At 43.6% G+C, this 19,073-nt stretch overlaps 1 protein-coding gene across 1 annotated transcript; it reads right to left on the bottom strand.

Annotated features, from left to right (window-relative positions):
- Positions 1–442: 442 nt before the first annotated feature.
- On the bottom strand, positions 443–15,646 carry LOC135552045 (metal regulatory transcription factor 1-like). Its single transcript, XM_064983417.1, has 11 exons — positions 15,465–15,646; positions 14,686–15,173; positions 11,506–11,744; positions 11,045–11,176; positions 9,940–10,013; positions 5,865–5,998; positions 5,561–5,635; positions 4,406–4,463; positions 3,539–4,296; positions 2,966–3,035; positions 443–2,708 (listed from the first exon to the last, which is right to left on the bottom strand). The coding sequence occupies exons 2-11, from the start codon at positions 15,145–15,147 to the stop codon at positions 2,401–2,403; spliced, it is 2,310 nt and encodes a 769-aa protein (XP_064839489.1). The 5' UTR covers positions 15,148–15,173; positions 15,465–15,646; the 3' UTR covers positions 443–2,400.
- Positions 15,647–19,073: the final 3,427 nt, after the last annotated feature.

The raw sequence follows: 19,073 nt of genomic DNA, 5'->3' as shown, positions 1-19,073 counted from the left end.
GGAATCCAAACTGATATTCATTCTACAATGGTGAAACACAGTATATCAGTTCAGATTCTAAATGAGCATAATCCATACAGAGCTTGTTCAATCTTGAATCCATCACCATCTGATCCTCCTGCATGGGTCCATCAGGCCAGCGAAAGTAAAAGCAAGCTAGGAAAAACCGAAAAAATGATGTTTCCTTCTGTTAACTCAGTGACACTTTTAGAATATTGAGGTCATATGAAAACATTGTCCAGGGACAGAAAGTCACACTAGACAAAAGAAAGGCACGAGAGACAGAGACCGATACAGAGAGAGAGAGGAAATGTATCAAAAGGCAGCAGGGTTGGCTGGGGGGATGTCGTCGAGGGAATTCTGCCACTCAGAGTTCCAAACCAAAGCACTTAAAACAGGAAGCCCATTAAGCTAGTTCAATAATGCAGAACATTCAAAGAGACACAATCAAGTGGATTTATGTACATTAAAAAAGTTACTCTTCAGAGCTCCTCCACAGGGAGCCTGATGCAGACACCTCAGCTAACCTGTCCATCTGCTCATCATGTCAGTAAGTAAAACAGTTACTCTTCAGAGCTCCTCCACAGGGAGCCTGATGCAGACACCTCAGCTAACCTGTCCATCTGGTCATCATGTCAGTAAGTAAAACAGTTACTCTTCAGAGCTCCTCCACAGGGAGCCTGATGCAGACACCTCAGCTAACCTGTCCATCTGGTCATCATGTCAGTAAGTAAAACAGTTACTCTTCAGAGCTCCTCCACAGGGAGCCTGATGCAGACACCTCAGCTAACCTGTCCATCTGGTCATCATGTCAGTAAGTAAAACAGTTACTCTTCAGAGCTCCTCCACAGGGAGCCTGATGCAGACACCTCAGCTAACCTGTCCATCTGGTCATCATGTCAGTAAGTAAAACAGTTACTCTTCAGAGCTCCTCCACAGGGAGCCTGATGCAGACACCTCAGCTAACCTGTCCATCTGGTCATCATGTCAGTAAGTAAAACAGTTACTCTTCAGAGCTCCTCCACAGGGAGCCTGATGCAGACACCTCAGCTAACCTGTCCATCTGGTCATCATGTCAGTAAGTAAACCAGTTACTCTTCAGAGCTCCTCCACAGGGAGCCTGATGCAGACACCTCCGCTAACCTGTCCATCTGGTCATCATGTCAGTAAGTAAAACAGTTACTCTTCAGAGCTCCTCCACAGGGAGCCTGATGCAGACACCTCAGCTAACCTGTCCATCTGGTCATCATGTCAGTAAGTAAAACAGTTACTCTTCAGAGCTCCTCCACAGGGAGCCTGATGCAGACACCTCAGCTAACCTGTCCATCTGGTCATCATGTCAGTATGTAAACCAGTTACTCTTCAGAGCTCCTCCACAGGGAGCCTGATGCAGACACCTCAGCTAACCTGTCCATCTGGTCATCATGTCAGTAAGTAAAACAGTTACTCTTCAGAGCTCCTCCACAGGGAGCCTGATGCAGACACCTCAGCTAACCTGTCCATCTGCTCATCATGTCAGTAAGTAAAACAGTTACTCTTCAGAGCTCCTCCACAGGGAGCCTGATGCAGACACCTCAGCTAACCTGTCCATCTGGTCATCATGTCAGTAAGTAAAACAGTTACAGATGATGACATTACATCAAAAATGACATGTTAAAAACACATATTGTGAACATTGAAGAAAACGTTGAAGAAAAAAATAATATTTGTGCATTGCCAGGTTAGTTTGCTAGTGTCTAAATGTACTGCACTGCATTGTTAGAGCAGCATTTGTTACTTACATCTCCCATTATTCGACATCCTTGAATACAGAGATCATTTGCAGGTTCAAAATGAAACGGTACGGATACATGACGCACGCGATGCCACAACAATTTGCATTCCACACACATTTCGCAAAAAATGCAATGTTAAGTACTGCTTGAGGAGTGATAGTCTGTTTTAACAGGGCTCTATCTTTCTGCGCCATCAAAAATAAATGTCACCTTTCATGTTTCCAGTGGGACTGGATGTAAAGAGGAATGTTGCTGCAGAGGATTTGTGCTCTAGTCAACCATTTTCCACACTACCTTCAGCGGCCAGCCACTGTTCAAACCCAATTCATAATAGACCACTAGTCTGCTACCAGAATTGACCTGATCCACAATGAAATGTAGCACATGATTGCTTTCTACCCTCAGCAACCAGTCCGGAGTTGGTTGGGTTACTATTGATTGAGGTTATGGGGACAGGGTAGGGAGACCTGATGTTGAACTAGGTATTAACAACAGAAAGAGTTAAGTACACAGCACAGAGCATAGAGACACACCTCAGTTGGATAAGGAACAGGAACAGTTTCTCCAGTAATACAAATGTTGACTTGAATTTTCATGGGGGATGTACAGGTGGAGGTTGAGGATGCTATGGTGGAGTAGGTTGGGGCTGAGGGGGCTGGGGTGGTGGGTCCTGGGGCTGGGGGGGTGGGTCCTGGGGCTGAGGGGGCTGGGGTGGTGGGTCCTGGGGCTGAGGGGGCTGGGGTGGTGGGTCCTGGGGCTGGGGGGGTGGATCCTGGGTTGATAGGTCCTGGGACTGAAGGAACTGGGCACCAGTCTGTTTCTCTGTGTCTGATGCTGCGCTGCCGTCTCTGCAGGGGCACCGACACTGGCATGACTCTCCCTGTCTAATTACGATGACAGGCAGACTCAGGCCTATCTGCTGCAGAGCTGTCCCTAGCAGACAAGACAGATTGCATGTCAAATCTTTTTAAAAGTCAATATATCCATACAAATTGTACAGTACAACAACCTCACAGATACGGTCTTGTTGCTAGCATTACAATATCTACAGCTCTGCAACTGCTAATGTTTAGCGACCAAATACATTGAAATGATCAACATGTAGAATACGTGTAAAAACCACACCTGAATTCAGAGGTGACATATGTCGGTAAATATAACGAAGCAAAAGATGAATCTCCATAAATTACCTGTGTTCCCTCCCATTGGTATTTCTGTGGTGAAATAGAGCTTCTCTAGTGTCGAGCCACTGTGTTGTTGCTGAAATACAACAGAACAAGAGAAGAGAGCATGTTCAGAATATAATTAACAGAATGTCAATGCCTCGTGGCTAAACAGAGGAAAGGTTTCATTAAAACAACTGAAGGTCAATTAACAGTTGGACTGGATGAGATCCAGCAGGCCAATGATTGGACAGTCCCTCTCCACATCCTAATAAAAAGGCCAATGATTGGACGACCCTCTCCATATTTTAATTAAAAGACCAAACGATTGGACTGCGGCCATCTCCATATTCTAATTAGCTGGCTTTACTACCCTCCAGGTTAGGAGGCTTCAATAAAGCATCTAGAATAATGACACAAATACCGTATGACAACAAATGATTAATTCATAAAAAACTGTCCGATAAAAACATGTAAGAATGTTGTATTATTAGACCAACATCTAATAGAAAAACGTATTATCTGCTTATAACTTATAATGGGCCTGACTTGTTATAATTATAATAACAACCTATTAGTAAGTTGTTAATGATGACTCACGGATAGCTGTGTCTGCATGTCCTGCTGCCTCGGGTCATTGATACTGTTCAAAAGCCACTGGAGGTTCTGAGTGGACAAGGTGATGGGCTGGATGGTACTGTGGTCAGGGACCGTAGGAGGAGTAGAGTACTCCAGGGAGAGGGGTGTTAGTGGGGCCTGGAGGGAGGAGCTGGAGGGTGGAGGGTATGGGCCTGGTTGAGAATAGATGGAGGACATGGCAGCTGGGTGTAGTAGTATGCTCTGGGTGGAGCCTGGTTGGGAATGGAGGGTGGTGGTTGGCTGTGATAGTAGGCTCTGGGTGGAGCCTGGTTGGGAATGAAGGGTGGTGGTTGGCTGTGATAGTACGCTCTGGGTGTAGCCTGGTTGGGAATGGAGGGTGGAGGTTGGCTGTGATAGTACGCTCTGGGTGGAGCCTGGTTGGGAATGGAGGGATGAGGCTAGCTGTTGTAGTAGGCTCTGATTGGATGGCTGTTCTGGAATCACCTCATGTTTAGGTGTATCACTGATCATGGGAGAAACAGGAACTGGACAGGGTTCACCAGGGGTGCACCCAGGGGTGAGGAGAGCGGTGGGCTGGGGTACAGGACGGGGGTCACTCGGGATACACCCAGAGGTGAGGGGTACAGGGCGGGGTTCACTCGGGGTAGAGTCAGAGGGTTCAGGACAGGTAGAAATGAAAGGGTGAGATGCTTCTGAAAGCACCACGGTTAGAGATGGGTTCTCCAAACTATACGAGGGCACTGCCACCGATGACACATCTGGATAAGATAGGGGACAGAGAAAAGGTTTTTAAGGGCTTAACAGGAGACAAGGCATTTAGACCATAAAGCACTGGTGGTGTTCACCACAACATGGTACAGTACTCACCCTGTGTCTGGGTCTTGTCTTGAAACAGCAACTCAAACACCAGGTCCAGGGCATCAGACTGCCACAGGGACAAGACAGCAGCAGAGAAACGTTAGTCTAACAAGCAAAACATATACAGCACGTCTTAGTTACCATCTATACAATTACCATACAGTATGCACAACTTATACATGTATACAATTAGCCCTGAGACATGACTGTAGTCTCTAATAGTGTCTATATAGCCAATAGCAAAGGGATAACTGTATAGTGTATATATTCTCACCAGTCAGTTTATTAGGTACACCTATCTAGTATCAGGTTGGACCCCCCTTTCCTCCAGAATGATTTTTTGGGGGGCATTCTACAAGGCGTCAGAAATATTACACAGGGATGTTGGTCCATGCTGACACAATGGCATTACACAGTTGCTGCAGATTGGACAGAGGTGCCAACAGCCCGTTCTCTCATCCCAAAGATGTTCTATTTGAGGTGTGTGGACTGAACCGGCCACGCTAGTAAACTGTCATGTTCCAGACAATGTTAATCCACTCCTCAATACTCCAGTGTTGGTGATCACATGCCCTCTGGAGCAGCTTCTTCTTGTTTTTAGCTGATAGGAGAAGGATCAACGAGTTGTGCGTTTCAAGATGCCGTTCTGCACACCACTGTTGTACTGCGCCGTTATTTGCATGTTTGTGGCCCAACTCTTAGCTTGCTCCATTCTTGCCATTCTCCGCTTGATCCCTCTCATCAACGAGCTGTTTTCATCCACAGGACTGCCACTGACTGGATGTTTTTGTTTGCCACATCATTCTCTGTAAACCCGAGACACTGTCGTGCCTGAAAAGCCCAGGAGGCCGGTCATTTCTGAGATACTGGATCAGGCGCGTCTGGCACCGACGATCAAAGTCGCTTAGGTCACTTGTTTTGCCCATTCTAATGTTCAATCAAACAGTAACTGAATGCCTCGATGCCTGTCTGCCTGCTTTATATAGCAAGCCACGGCCATGTGACTCATTTTCTGTAGGAGCGATCCTTTTTCGTGAACGGAGTCGTGTACCTAATAAACTGGCCGGTGAGTGTATGTCTTTAAGACATATAGCATGGATGTTTATTCAGACAGTGTGCGAAATTGAAAATTTGGAGAAAAAAAAGAGTTACAAAATGACTTACATTACTTTCTCTGAGCTGAGAAGCAGTGGAAATCAGGCTCATATCACTGAGACATGGGGAACGAGGATTCAAATCCTGTGTTTCAAAACATGATTATTCATTAATTATAAGAGATGATTAGAGAGCACCGCATATTGAGAACAGACTTAAAAGACAGAGAAATACAGAGAAAATCTATTGATTGCATGGATATTTGACCAGTAAGTCTTGACACATACCGTGTGAGACAGAAACAGATGCAATATGTCATTGTCAAAACATCATTATTAAGTGCCATTTTCAGTCACATGGTGGGAGGACTCACGTCTGAGAGGGAGTGGCTGTGAATTATGTCAGCTGACGGTCCAGGGTCGTGACCTTTGATGTTGTCCCTCGGACTGTTGGAGGAGCTTAGGGAGTTATCACCATCTGTGTCCACCTGAAGGAGGGGTGGCTCACCTAGAAGAAAGAACACACACACACAGATATTACTGTTATAGGTCTCTCTTATACAGCAGCCAACTCTATTGCTACAACCCATAAGAAATTGAGATATAGTCCTGGCTTGGAGAAAGAAAGGTAATTTAAGTCCACAACTCTTTACCTTATGGGTGAAGGGGCAGGATAAAGAAATACGCTCAGCAATATCCAAGTCCATGCATAACGACAATGATCATTAATAACATGAGTTTATGCTGATGTTGCCTTTAGTGCCTTGAGGCATGTGTTTTTTGGGGGGATGAAAGGGCAAGGAGGTTCAAGCCACTAGTGTTGTTTGAGAAACAGGCACACATACACAAGTCCTGGCCACAGACACAAGCAGTTCTGCAGGATACATATGGAAACTCCCACTGGGAAGCAAACCCAAAAAGCAGGAAGATAATGTTTCCTCAGCCTCTGACATCAATGTGAGTTGCATTCACAGATCACATGTAATGGATCTAAACCCCATCTGAGACTCATAGCTCATAGCTGTTGGGTTCTCTGGTATCAGAGGGACAGGCAAGAGAAAGACAAATTACAGTGTTATAGTTAGAATGGAGTGTTAGAACGTGTGTGTGTGTGTGTAGCACTGGGCCCCAGAGGAACCTGCAGCAGCAGGATTGATAGCTCCACCACAACAACAACAGCAGCAGTATTGATAGCTCCACCACAACAACAGCAGCAGTATTAATAGCTCCACCACAACAGCAGCAGTATTAATAGCTCCACCACAACAGCATTAATAGCTCCACAACAACAGCAGTATAAATGGCTGCACAACAGCAGCAGTATTAATAGCTCCACCACAACAGCAGCAGTATTAATAGCTCCGCAACAACAACAGCAGCAGTATTAATAGCTCCGCAACAACAACAGCAGCAGTATTAATAGCTGCACAACAACAACAGCAGTATTAATAGCTCTACAACAACAGCAGTATTAATAGCTGCACAACAACAGCAGTATAAATAGCTGCACAACAGCAGCAGTATTAATAGCTCCACCACCACAACAACAGCAGTATTGATAGCTCCACCACCACAACGACAGCAGTATTAATAGCTCCACCAAAACAGCAGCAGTATTAATAGCTCCACAACAACAGCAGCAGTGTTAATAGCTCCACAACAACAACAGCAGCAGTATTAATAGCTCCACAACAACAGCAGTATTAATAGCTCCACCACAACAACAGCAGTATTAATAGCTCCACCACAACAGCAGCAGTATTAATAGCTCCGCAACAACAACAGCAGCAGTATTAATAGCTCCGCAACAACAACAGCAGCAGTATTAATAGCTGCACAACAACAACAGCAGTATTAATAGCTCTACAACAACAGCAGTATTAATAGCTGCACAACAACAGCAGTATAAATAGCTGCACAACAGCAGCAGTATTAATAGCTCCACCACCACAACAACAGCAGTATTGATAGCTCCACCACCACAACGACAGCAGTATTAATAGCTCCACCAAAACAGCAGCAGTATTAATAGCTCCACAACAACAGCAGCAGTGTTAATAGCTCCACAACAACAACAGCAGCAGTATTAATAGCTCCACAACAACAGCAGTATAAATGGCTGCACAACAGCAGCAGTATTAATAGCTCCACCACAACAGCAGCAGTATTAATAGCTCCGCAACAACAACAGCAGCAGTATTAATAGCTCCGCAACAACAACAGCAGCAGTATTAATAGCTGCACAACAACAACAGCAGTATTAATAGCTCTACAACAACAGCAGTATTAATAGCTGCACAACAACAGCAGTATAAATAGCTGCACAACAGCAGCAGTATTAATAGCTCCACCACCACAACAACAGCAGTATTGATAGCTCCACCACCACAACGACAGCAGTATTAATAGCTCCACCAAAACAGCAGCAGTATTAATAGCTCCACAACAACAGCAGCAGTGTTAATAGCTCCACAACAACAACAGCAGCAGTATTAATAGCTCCACCACAACAGCAGCAGTATTAATAGCTCCACAACAACAGCAGCAGTATTAATAGCTCCACAACAACAACAGCAGCAGTGTTAATAGCTCCACAACAGCAGCAGTATTAATAGCTCCACAACAACAACAGCAGCAGTATTAATAGCTCCACAACAACAACAGCAGCAGTATTAATAGCTCCACCACAACAGCAGCAGTATTAATAGCTCCACAACAACAACAGCAGCAGTATTAATAGCTCCACCACAACAGCAGCAGTATTAATAGCTCCACCACAACAGCATTATTAATTGCTCCACAACAGCAGCAGTATTAATAGCTCCACCACAACAACAGCAGTATTAATAGCTCCACCACAACAACAGCAGTATTAATAGCTCCACCACAACAGCAGCAGTATTAATAGCTCCACCACAACAGCAGCAGTATTAATAGCTCCAATTCCTCAACAACAGCAGTATTAATAGCTGCACAACAACAGCAGTATTAATAGCTGCACAACAACAACAGCAGTATTAATAGCTCCACCACAACAGCAGCAGTATAAATAACTGCACAACAGCAGCAGTATTAATAGCTCCACCACCACAACAACAGCTGTATTAATAGCTCCACCACCACAACGACAGCAGTATTAATAGCTCCACCAAAACAGCAGCAGTATTAATAGCTCCACCAAAACAGCAGCAGTATTAATAGCTCCACTAAAAAAGCAGCAGTATTAATAGCTCCACCACAACAACAGCAGCAGTATTAATAGCTCCACTAAAAAAGCAGCAGTATTAATAGCTCCACCAAAACAGCAGCAGTATTAATAGCTCCACCAAAACAGCAGCAGTATTAATAGCTCCACCACCACAACAACAGCAGTATTAATAGCTCCACCAAAACAGCAGCAGTATTAATAGCTCCACTAAAAAAGCAGCAGTATTAATAGCTCCTCCACAACAACAGCAGTATTAATAGCTCCACCACAACAACAGCAGCAGTATTAATAGCTCCACCAAAACAGCAGCCGTATTAATAGCTCCACTAAAAAAGCAGCAGTATTAATAGCTCCACCACCACAACAGCAGCAGTATTAATAGCTCCACAACAACAACAGCAGCAGTATTAATAGCTCCACCACAACAACAGCAGCAGTATTAATAGCTCCACCACAACAACAGCAGCAGTATTAATAGCTCCACCACAACAACAGCAGCAGTATTAATAGCTCCACCACAACAGCAGCAGTATTGATAGCTCCACCACAACAACAGCAGCAGTATTAATAGCTCCACCACAACAACAGCAGCAGTATTAATAGCTCCACCACAACAACAGCAGCAGTATTTATAGCTCCACCACAACAACAACAGCAGTATTAATAGCTCCACAACAACAGCAGCAGTATTAATAGCTCCACCACAACAACAGCAGCAGTATTAATAGCTCCACCACAACAACAGCAGCATTATTAATAGCTCCACAACAACAACAACAGCAGCAGTATTAATAGCTCCACCACAACAACAGCAGTATTAATAGCTCCACCACAACAACAGCAGTATTAATAGCTCCACAACAACAACAGCAGTATTAATAGCTCCACCACAACAGCAGCAGTATTAATAGCCCCACCACAACAGCAGCAGTATTAATAGCTCCACAACAACAACAGCAATCAGACCTGGGTTCAAAAAGTATTTTGATTGCTAAGGCCTATCTACTGGGCTGAAATAAACTTGGATGTTTTCAACACACACCTGTCTGAGAATCTGACTCAGCTTAGGAAGCCATACCCCATTAAGAGCACTCAATAAAACGTAGCGGGGAGGAAAGAAAGACATATTGTTTTATCTTCAACTCCGGAAAAAAGGGGTTTTCAACTCCCCCTAGTTTCATTTAAAAAAAGACAGGGTTTGATCTCAAGGAGTTAGCTGTGTATCACCACGCCACCTTCACCTATTTGTCCCAGGATGTGTGTTTGGAGATGGTCACTAGAGGTGAACGCCTTGTAACAGCCAGGATGGTCACACCTGGTGAGAAAACAACACTAAGTTGAGTTATGTTCATTCATTGAGTACGTTTACATGCACACTAATAATGCAACATTAAACCGATTATGGCCGGGTATTGTCACACCCTGATCTGTTTCACCTGTCTTTGTGCTTGTCTCCAGCCCCCTCCAGGTGTCACCCATCTTCCCCATTATCCTGTTTATTTATACCTGTGTTCTCTGTGTCTGTTGCCAGTTCATCTTGTCTGTTCAAGTCAACCAGCATTTTGTGTCTCAGCTCCTGCTTTTTCCAGTCTCCCTTTTCTCGCCCCTTGCCTGTCCTGACTCGGAGCCCGCCTGCCTGACCACTCTGCCTTACCCTGAGCGTGCCTGCCGCCCGATACCGTTGCCCTGGTTTACTGACCCCTGCCTGCCCTGACCTGTCTATTGCCTGCCCCTGTTGGAATATTAAAGTCTTGTTTATTCTACGTGGTCTGCATCTGGGTCTTACCTTCATATCTGATAGAGTATGACATTAGTCATGTAAACACCTGACTTTGCTTATCTTAAATCGGTCATAATGAAAGTAAGCATATGCTGATGAAAACACCTGGTTTTCTGAGCAATCTATAGAATTATTAGGATGTAAACAGCTTAATCGATGTTCCAGTGGTTTATTTGCTATGTGCGATTGACGGGGAAAAGAAGTTAGGAAAAACTGAAAGTATGCATCCTATAGTTTTCACATACAGACTTTATATGTCCGAACTCAGAATCTAATAGTCTTCTCAAAAATAACATGGTCACTGTGGTAGAACATTTATTTTGATTGACGATTTTCAGCATTTATCAAAAGTCCCATCGGTAGCCTAATTTCAGGGAAATCGTTTTTCTTGCAATGGATGCAACTTTTCAATCAAACTATTATATTAACCTGACTATCTACAATAATCACATTATTGTGTGCATGTAACCGTGCTCATGTATTCATTTGTGCAAGCATTCATTTGTTCATGAATGAGTTAGTCCTTTCAACCCACTGCATACTTCAGCCATTCATTGTGAGCTCACCTGAAGGGCCTCTCCTTGGAGTGTGTCCGGATGTGTTTCCTCAGGTCACTCAGAGTGGTGAAGTACTTGGTGCATCCGTCCGACTCGCAGTTAAACGTGTTCCCTGTGTGCAGTCTCTGGTGGGCTTTCAGCCTGCACATCACCACAAACACAACAGAGAGAAACAAACACGGCTGATGTTTGCAGATCAACACACTAACATACAGTCACTGTGAGTTGTGGCTTGACTTGGGGTCAGCATACCAAAGGCCACTAAGCTGTGTATATTAACTTTGAGGTCAGGGGGTCAGAAGAGTGCCCAACTCATGATAATTTGGCTGCGATTCCTTCAGTTGACAATTTTATTGCCAGTGGGCCTGTAAATGATATATGAACTAAATAGATGTGGCGGAGAAAACTGCTAGGTTGTGTTATCTGCCCCACCTCGTCAATGGTAGGGAAAACACTGGTCTAACCCTTACCTGTACAGTGTGTTGTAGGCCTTCTCACAGCCCTGTTGGTCACACTCGAAGGGCTTCTCCTTGGTGTGAACGCGGATGTGGATCTTCAGACTGTAGGAGGTGAGGAAGGCCTTGTCACAGCCCAACTGGTTGCAGACAAACGTGTACTCTCCTCTGTGTCTCTTCTGGTGGGTCCGCAGGTTCCCTGCTGTGCTGTAGGTACGAGTACAGTCCTCGTATAGACACTGGTAACGCTTCACCTGCAGAACAGACAGGCAGAGAGTTGTGGTCGTAAACTATGTCAACAAGATGGAAAACCACCATATGCATAAACATAAGTTTAACATTTAGGAAGTGTTTTTAGTACCGGTATGTAACACTTCACAAACATTACTATACATCAAGTCTGGAAATTAATCAGCTGTATTGGTTTCTATGAGAAGATTGAAGTGCACATTTATGAATGAGATCTAATTACCTTCACAGAAAGAGAACCAAGAGGCTGTAAAGCATGAGAATTTTCATCTCATCTTTACATCTTCAGAGACCTTGACTATAATGACTCTGTGGTTCTGGATGGGAGAGAGGCTGATGATGATGAGGGAAAACAGAAGCTTCACAGCTCGCTCCCGGGCTGGCCCAATTTCACCACCCCAAACCAATCTCCTCTCCTGTCTCTTCCTCTCACTCACTGACTTCATCATAACAGTTGGCTTGTCGCCTTCACACAATATGGTTCTGCTGCTGCTAGCCTAGCATGGTTTATTTTCTCTGTGATGATGATGCGGATGAATGACCTCAGGGACGTCTTACTCCCTTCCACATGTTATACACTCTTAGAACGGAGCTATATAGAAAGTCAAATGGTGCTTTGGCTGTCCCCATAGGAGAACCCTTTGAATAGCCCTTTTTGGTTCCAGGTAGAACCCTTTTGGGATCCATGAACGACCCTTTCCACAAAAGGGTTTACCTGGAACCAAAAAGTATTCTCCTATGGGGACAGCCGAAGAACCCTTTTTCGTACCCTTTTTTCTAAGAGTGTATATGTGATATGCTGAAAAGGGTCGGTCTCAGTTATTCACAGACTGAGAATACACATCATATGATTTGATCATCACGTGTAAGCCTGACCAACCCCAAGTCATGTTTGGCAGAAGGGTTGAGGCCTACACTCTCGACTCAGTGTAATTTCAAAGAAGACTACAAAATGGCTCTCTGCCTATCTATAACCTTGTAACATCCTTCAGGACATCATGACCGGGACATTAGAAAATATTCAGTTCATTATGAAAGTATTCAGACCCTTCCCTTTTTCCACTTTGTTACATTACAGCCTTATTCTAATATGGATTAAATAAATAAAAATCGATATCAATCGACACAAAATATCTCAATGACAAAGCAAAAAAAGTTTTTATAAAATGTTGCTAATTTATTTAAAAATGTCAAATTTACATAAGTATTCAGACCCTTTGCTATGATAATCTAAATTGAGCTCAAGTGCATTCTGTTTCCATTGATCATGGAAACAGATGTTTCTACAACTTGATTTTAGTTCACCTGTGGTAAATTCAATTGTTTGGACATGATTTGGAAAGGCACAAACTTGTCTATATAAGGTCCCACAGTTGACAGTGGATGTCAGAGCAAAAACCAAGCCATGAGGTTGAAGGAATTGTCCGTAGAGCTCGGAGGCAGGATTGTGTCGAAGCACAGATCTGGGGAGGGTACCAAAACACTTCTGCAGCATTGAAGGTCCCCAAGAACATGGTGGCCTCCATCATTCTTAAATGGAAGAAGTTTGGTACCACCAAGTATTTTCCTAGAGCTGGCCGCCCGGCTAAGTTGAGCAATCGGGGGAGAAGGGCCTTGGTCAGGGAGGTGACCAAGAACCCGATGGTCACTCTGACAGAGCTCCAGAGTTCCTCTGTGTCATGTTCTGACCTTTATTTCCTTTGTTTTGTCATTATTTAGTATGGTCAGGGCGTGAGTTGGGGTGGGCAGTCTATGTTTGTTTTTCTATGATTTGGTTATTTCGATGTTGTTTCAGCCTAGTATGGTTCTCAATCAGAGGCAGGTGTCATTAGTTGTCTCTGATTGAGAATCATACTTAGGTAGCCTGGGTTTCACTGTGTGTTTGTGGGTGATTGTTCCTGTCTCTGTGTTTGCACCAGATAGGGCTGTTTAGGTTTTCTCATGTTTATTGTTTTGTTAGTCTGTTCATGTGTAGAGTCTTTATTAAAGAACCATGAATAGAAACCACGCTGCATTTTGGTCTGCCTCTCCTTCACCGCAAGAAAACCGTTACACTCTGTGGAGATGGGCGAACCTTCCAGAAGGACAACCATCTATGCAGCACTCCACCAATCAGGCCTTTATGGTAGAGTGGACAGACAGAAGCCACTCCTCAGTAAAAGGCACATGACAGCCCGCTTGGAGTTTGCCAAAAGGCACCTAAAGGACTCTCAGACCATGAGAAACAAGATTCTCTGGTCTGATGAAACCAAGATTGAACTCTTTGGCCTGAATGCCAAGCGACACATCTGGAGGAAACCTAGCACCATCCCTATGGTGATCATGGTAGTGGCAGCATCATTCTGAGGGGATGTTTTTCACCGGCAAGGACTAAGAGACAAGTCAGGAGTGAGGGAAAGATGAACGGAGCAAAGTACAGCGAGATCATTGATGAAAACCTGCTCCAGAGCAGCCAAGCTTGTAGCATCATAAACAAGAACACTCAATACTGTAATTCCTGCCAAAGGTGCTTCTAACAAAGTACTGAGTAAAGGGTCTGAATACTTACGTAAATGTAATTTCTGTTATTTATTTTTTATAGATTTGCTAAAATTGATAAAAACCAGTATTTGCTCTGTCATTATGGGATAGTGTGTAGATTAAGGGTGGAGAAAAAAAAGAATAATGCTGTAACGTAACAACATTCGGAAAAAGTCAAAGGGTCTGAATAGTTTGCAAATGCCTTGTATATGAATGAGCAATGATGCCTCTCCTCCTCACAAACAGAATACCAGGAGTGAGTTTTCCTGACAACATGTCTAAATAAATACAGAACATGCTCAGATATCAAAACAGGCTTATGTGACCGACTGGGGTTGAACCAGGGATTAGCCCACTGGGCCAAAACCCAGGCATTAGCTCAAGGAGCCAACACAAGTCTTCAGGTCTTTGGATATCAAGGCTTACCTCGCTGTGGTGGGTATCTGGGCACTCAGAGTGCAGTGTGATGGTGGCCCCCTGGATGTGCCGTGGCATGGGTGTGGAACCAGGGTTGATGGTGAACTGGATCTGGTCCTGGGAGATGGTGTGGTGGATGTACCCCTGTGACATGGCCTGCCAGTGGTCTTCCAGACCTCCACGGCCCTCCGCCTCACATCCCTCATGTAGGTACATCATCAGGTCCTCTTCCTCCTCTTTATTGTCAGTTCTAGAACCCACTGGGTCTTGTTCAATCATCACAGTGGTTCTGTCATACACTGTGTCCAGACTGTGCACACCAGAGTCCAGTGTAGAGGGCAGCAGTAGCTTGTCCCATTGGTCCCAGTCGACAGTAACCATCTTCCTGGAGACATTGTCCTCTTCAACCTGCTGATTGGTCTTGTCCGCCTCTTCTTCCTCGACAAAGAGCACGGTCTCATTCATCCTCATACATGGTAACAAAGGTGACACACTCACTGGGTTGCCATTGAAATGAGAAGTAGAGGGTTAGAAAATGTATCAAGTAACAGTAGGCTTTCACGACAACAGCTACAAATGCATGTAATTTTGTTGAGATTAACGGACTATTGGTTAAACGGTTTGAAACTACAGTAACCTAATACAAAGTCAACTACAATCTCGGCATTCCTCAGCGAGTTTAGGCTATCATCAAAACTATTTTACTTGTTGCTACTAAGAAGCACTCATTCAGCAGGACGCAGCGCAGAAATGTTGCCACGTTTCAATAACAATCCCTAGCTACTCACAGTTTTGAAAGTTCACCACGTAAATGCAGTCAAAAATAACTACAAGTTCGTTTGTCTTTATAAAATGTCTTCCGCTTTGTTAATTATGTTTCAAAACCGATTCCTCCGTTGTTACAGTGTTGCTACATTGTAGTCACCCTAGCAGCCCATTTAACCAGCTTCCTCTTTCCGCCCAGACTCAACTCACTCAACCGTGAACCGTCTCCCTCACTCAGTGAAGTAAACGACCGGTAACTGACAAAATAAAGGAAACACCAACATGGGCCACCACGAGCCAGAGCAATTTCAATGCACGGTGGCATGAGGTTGAGACCTGATGACTGAGACGGTCATGGCGTATGGTTTACATCGTTTTCATGCTCATCAACCATTCAGCGACGACTCGTGCCCTGTGGATGTGGGCATTGTCATCCTATGGCCGGTGGCATAGCCATTGTAGCCAAAATAATGCCCTGCCCAGTAATTTATACATGGCCCAAAGTAAGATGGGATGTTAATTGATGAATTAACTCAGGAATCGCACCTGCTTTCAACATACTTTGTATCCCTTATTTACTCAACCGTTTCTATTGTTTTGGCAGATACATGTATACGCTATAGCTCCTGGATATAACTGTGCTATAGCGCCATCTTGTGAAGATTAATTATTGCTGAACACACTGCACCCCATCTGAAATACCTTTTTTTGTGAACCTGACAGTGATACAATCTTGATGAGAATCCTAGAAATATAATGATCAACATGGTTGAGGCGTAACATAGTTGAGGTATGAGTCTAATTGTCTGAGTTGAAATCATTGTGAACAGTAATTGGTCCATAGCGGGTTCATTCTAGGCCTATGTATCCCCAGGCAGTAACACCCACAGAAGAACAGCCCACTCAAACCCATGACTGGATCCACTAGAGGTTGGGATGTGTTATTTAACAACAACATAAAGCTGGAAAACAGTTTTATTTTCACGAGAGCTTGCATTCACAGATGAAGAAAACATGAAAGAACTAATGACGCCCAAGCAGTGGATATGACAAAACTGAAATATGCATTTAGTCGATCCATACTAAACCCTCTGCATTCTAAAGTGAGTCTAATGTCACAGGAAGGTTGGTAGATTACCGAGTGTTGATTAGATTGTCCAGTAGAGAGGTAACACTCAGAGCCAGGAGGGAGAGACTCCCCAGGCCACAGCAGGCAGAGTTGACAGGCATGTTGAGAGAACCATCCAGTCTGAGACAGGAGACAGACCCAGCCACACAACACTCATTGTGGCATTGGTACGAGCTGAAGGGACCACACTTAGTGCTCCGTCTGCAGTCTCTGGCGCATCCAGCACTCCACACCGCCACGTATGTATTCCAGGTGACCTGGCTTGAGGCTTTCTTGAGCTGTGGGATGGTGTATAGGTTGTACTTATCATCATCAATATCATCATTGTGATCATAACCATTAGGACCGGAAAAATCATCATAATTAACAAAAACAACACTTCATCCACGAATAGTTTAGATCCAGATAAACTGACATGTTGATAACCAAGCTAATTGAGTTGACATTGCATCGTAAAGACATTTGTTAGAAGGAATGGGTCTCTTCTTACCTCACAGAAGTCCATACCCTCCTCACACAACTCATCCATGACCTTCACATGTTTGTAGCACGTTATGCCGATACAGCTAAATATTTTACAAGACCTCATCTGTGAAGGAAAGCAAATTATAATGTATGTTGAAAAGTTGACATTTCTGCCAAAATTGCCAGCATTTTGCATTCATTTGCAAGAAATATCTAGTACCTTCTTTCTGGTTAAAGCAGCATTTACAGTCATGTCTCCCATTGTGGATCTTGCAGTAGCTGTAGTGGTAGGCTCTGTGGTGATATTATAGTTCTCAGTTTGGGTCATATCGGAGGCAATGGAGCCTTGGTCATCAAAGTCCTTGCCCCCATCTTGAGTATGGTTTCCATTGGACTGAGATGTTGGTATGACATCACTATACTTCACCATTTCATTCTTGAAAGAATGGGTGATGTTAATATCATCTTCTGTGTCGTTTCTCTCAGTCTTGAGTGTAGAGATGTTTGTGATGTAATCTTGAGCTCTGGTGTATTCTCCCCCAGTCTGGGATGTAGGGAAGACTTCTTTGTTGCGGTCTGTATTGTAGTAGTCTCTTCCTGGAGGGACAGTGGTGGTGTGAATGGTTTGGCTGTTTTCAGTCTTTGACTTGGTTGTGCATATAGGATACAGTTTGCTGATGGTTGTGCTGGGTTGGGTGGTTTGAGCTTCAGTCATCTTGGGGTCATTTGTGGAAGTTGGGAGTTGGTCTCCCACAGTTTTCTTAATGGTTAGATTCAAAAGCACTAAATGATAATGAATTAATAATCAAATGAGTTATAATCAAAGCTTATTAAATCTCTCAGCTATTAAAACAATCAGGGATAATCAGATAATACAAATCAGAGATGTTGTAATCTTACCAAGAACAAATACAACAGATCTCCTTTGAGGACCGGAAAGACCAAGGACTCCTGCATTGAAATGGTAAAATAAAAATGCTAATCAAGGTCAGCTCTGTCATTTTTTTGTATAAAACCAACTGATATTTACTGGACTACTGATATTGATTAGGTAAGGTGATGAGGATACCTCTGCTGTCCTGTTTCAAAAACATCCTTAGCTTACTTCCCCCAGCAGCAGATGTGTGGATAATTAACCTGCAAAACTGTAGCCTGAGTCCCAGTACAAACATGTGCGTTAATTAATGAAGGTTTCAGATTCTCAGTCATGTGATGGCGTGGGCATTGTTGTTGATGAGAGTAATATTCCATCAATTTAAACACGTTATAAATCCATGTAGTTAGTGTTGACCCTGGGGTCCAGGAGTACTCGTAGAACACACCGTGGTCGCTTTATGATCCCCTCAGGATACACTTAGCCAAGACCAGGAGCCAGAACTTCCATCTCAACGCATCACCTAAGGAAATGCTTATCTCCTCTCTCAAATGACTTTTAATGGGTGCAGCCTGGAGACTGGTAATGTGGTCATGTGAATTAGTGGTAAACAATTAAACGCTATCATACCCATATCCCTGTTTATATATGACCAGTTATGATGACTGTTGGATGGTGTATATTATAGATAAACAGCAATATTTAGACATTTCTTCCCTCAACTGTACTCATATTGGCAAACTGATACTGTAAGTCAATTTGCATGTCATAGCAAGCAAGTCATGCTACATGAAATAACAATATTTAAATCATTAACAGCTCACTCAAATACAGCACAAGTGTCTTGTATAATTCCAAAAAATCTGCTGAGCTGAGAAAGCATCTTCAACATTTTAAGAAATGTATGAATTAGTAAATAAAAGGTGAATTTTCCTTACCAGGCAAACAGAGGAATCGGTAAGCAAGTGTGAAGATATCTGCAGACTCCCCTCTAGTACAATCCCTTTAAAGGGACTGTCCATCACCTGACAATGGGAGGGTTCTTGGATATACAAAAATGTGTAATCATCCATAAGGGAATGGACAGTGGTTCAGGTGACTCCTTAAACAACTTAAGACATTACAATTGCTTTCTAATAGAACTAACTAACTCAGAAACAACAA

The sequence above is a fragment of the Oncorhynchus masou genome, chromosome 13 (genome assembly GCF_036934945.1).
Source record: "Oncorhynchus masou masou isolate Uvic2021 chromosome 13, UVic_Omas_1.1, whole genome shotgun sequence".
NCBI lineage: Eukaryota > Metazoa > Chordata > Actinopteri > Salmoniformes > Salmonidae > Oncorhynchus > Oncorhynchus masou.
The sequence above is the reverse complement of the archived record's forward strand: the minus strand, read 5'-3'. Positions and strand labels throughout refer to the sequence as shown.

Bases quoted from the DNA above. Each gene is read 5' to 3' on its own strand.
- LOC135552045 (XM_064983417.1), bottom strand. From the start codon at position 15,147: ATGAGGATGAATGAGACCGTGCTCTTTGTCGAGGAAGAAGAGGCGGAC. The intron at 5,999-9,939 runs GTGAAGGTGGCG...TCTTTCTTCTAG, and splicing joins ACACATCCTGGGACAAATAG to GTGAGCCACCCCTCCTTCAG. The intron at 2,709-2,965 runs GTAATTTATGGA...CTTGTCTGCTAG, and splicing joins ACCAATGGGAGGGAACACAG to GGACAGCTCTGCAGCAGATA.